This window comes from Trachemys scripta, chromosome 1, assembly GCF_013100865.1.
Source record: "Trachemys scripta elegans isolate TJP31775 chromosome 1, CAS_Tse_1.0, whole genome shotgun sequence".
Lineage (NCBI taxonomy): Eukaryota > Metazoa > Chordata > Testudines > Emydidae > Trachemys > Trachemys scripta.
Window position 1 is genome coordinate 268,548,328 of NC_048298.1, and position 1,662 is coordinate 268,549,989.

Here is a 1,662-nt window from a genome sequence, read left to right on the forward strand (position 1 = left end):
GGCTTCTGGTGGTGCACCCAGACAGTCAATTGCTCGTTTTCCATTGGCTGTGGATTTTTTCTCCATAATGGATACCCGTTGGCATAAAGCTTTCAATTTAGGGGTCTCCACATTCATTTGATTATTGGGTAATAAATTCTTAGAGTGAGGCTGCCGAGACAAGGCATCTACATCCATGTTTGTTCGACCGGGTCGATACTGCAGAGTGAAATCATAGGCAGAGAGTGCCCTGCTACGGATAATTTTGCTGTTGTTTTGATGTATGTCAAAGGGTTATTATCAGTTTTTACAGTGAACTTGGCCCCATAGAGGTAGTCATGGAACCTTTCTGTGATGGTCCATTTCAATGCCAGGAACTTCACTGCTATCAGTAGTACCGTAGACACTCTCAAGAGCGGTTAAATAGTTTTGCACTGTGGCTGCTGGTTGTGAGTCTTTTAGGGCTCGGATAATTTGCATGGCAGGTCCCCTCAGACTCTCAAGCACACGTTTCCACTTCTTAGCATCAGAGCATTCCCACACTTGGACAAGTGGCACCGTAAAATCCCTCCAGGTCTCGTAATTCTCCTCCCCTGGGGGTACAGGTGACACCCCCGAGAATGAACGTAACTGCTTGTATGGAGCACTTTCATATACCGGCCTTGATGCATCTTTGAGAGTGTTTTCTAGCTCTTTGGCCCATCCCACCAGGCTGGGTGCTGCAGGTGTTGGAGCCCCTCCTAATTCCAAAATTAATTCTTCTTTTGTCCGCTTCTCATCCACCATCAGAACTTGCAATTTTTGTGCTAAAGAATCCACCTCAAGTGACACAGGCACACTAGGAGGGGACCGCTCTGCCCTCAGAATTGTCCAGGGAATACCTTCTACTTGCACCTCTTTGGGCACTTTATCAAGATGTGTTTCCTTGGAGTGAGTACATAGTGCTACCATGCCCTTCACTTTGTGGTTATAAATACGGGTGCGGACCTTTACTCTCCCCAGTATTTCAGCTGCATCTAAGCTCTCCTCAATTTCATTTGGTTCCATCTCTTCTGGGAACCCCGCCACCAGCACAGCTTTGGTTACTGGGATTCGTGCCCATCGGCACAGGTCTTCTAATAATCCTCTCTCCATTTTTTTTTTTTAAATTGAGATGAAAGTCACTCAGGAGTTTCTTTGCTCTGTGAAGAAGAGCCCAGGGTGCGCAACGTAGGGGTGTGTGTGTGTGTACTGCAAAGTCCCTGTATGGGCCACCAAGTGTAACTTTAGCGCCCTCGTGGCCAAAATGGAGTCTGCTCTGCAGGCAGCTCTGGCCAAGAGAAGGCGTGCGCAAGAATGCACCAGAAGAAATTCCTTCCATCCCAGGGGCACCTGTTTCAAACCCCCCAGAGTGAACACACACACCCACAGAAAAAGTACAGTGAATATAACAAGGGAAATATTTATTTACAAAGGGATAAAAGAATAAAAACAAGGGGAAATATAGGGGGAGCAGGAAGACAGGGCTGCATCTAAGCGAAGGCCCCACAGGCCCAGTGGTAGCACAGTCTGGAAGGACAGACACTGAGCAATGTGTCTGCACACAAAGTTCAAAAGTCCTAAGCAAAGTTCCAGTCCAGTGGTAAGTCTTGGGTGCTCCTGGTCGTCTTCGGCGCCAGTGAACTTTCCCCCAACAAACCCCTC

At 47.7% G+C, this 1,662-nt stretch overlaps 1 protein-coding gene across 1 annotated transcript; it reads right to left on the bottom strand.

Moving 5' to 3' along the window:
- Positions 1–315: 315 nt before the first annotated feature.
- Positions 316–1,113, bottom strand: LOC117880398 (modulator of apoptosis 1-like). Its single transcript, XM_034776584.1, has one exon. The coding sequence runs from the start codon at positions 1,111–1,113 to the stop codon at positions 316–318; it is 798 nt and encodes a 265-aa protein (XP_034632475.1).
- Between the last annotated feature and the right edge of the window lie 549 nt (positions 1,114–1,662).

Excerpts from the sequence above, each read along its gene's own strand:
- LOC117880398 (XM_034776584.1), bottom strand. The coding sequence starts at position 1,113 with ATGGAGAGAGGATTATTAGAAGACCTGTGCCGATGGGCACGAATCCCA.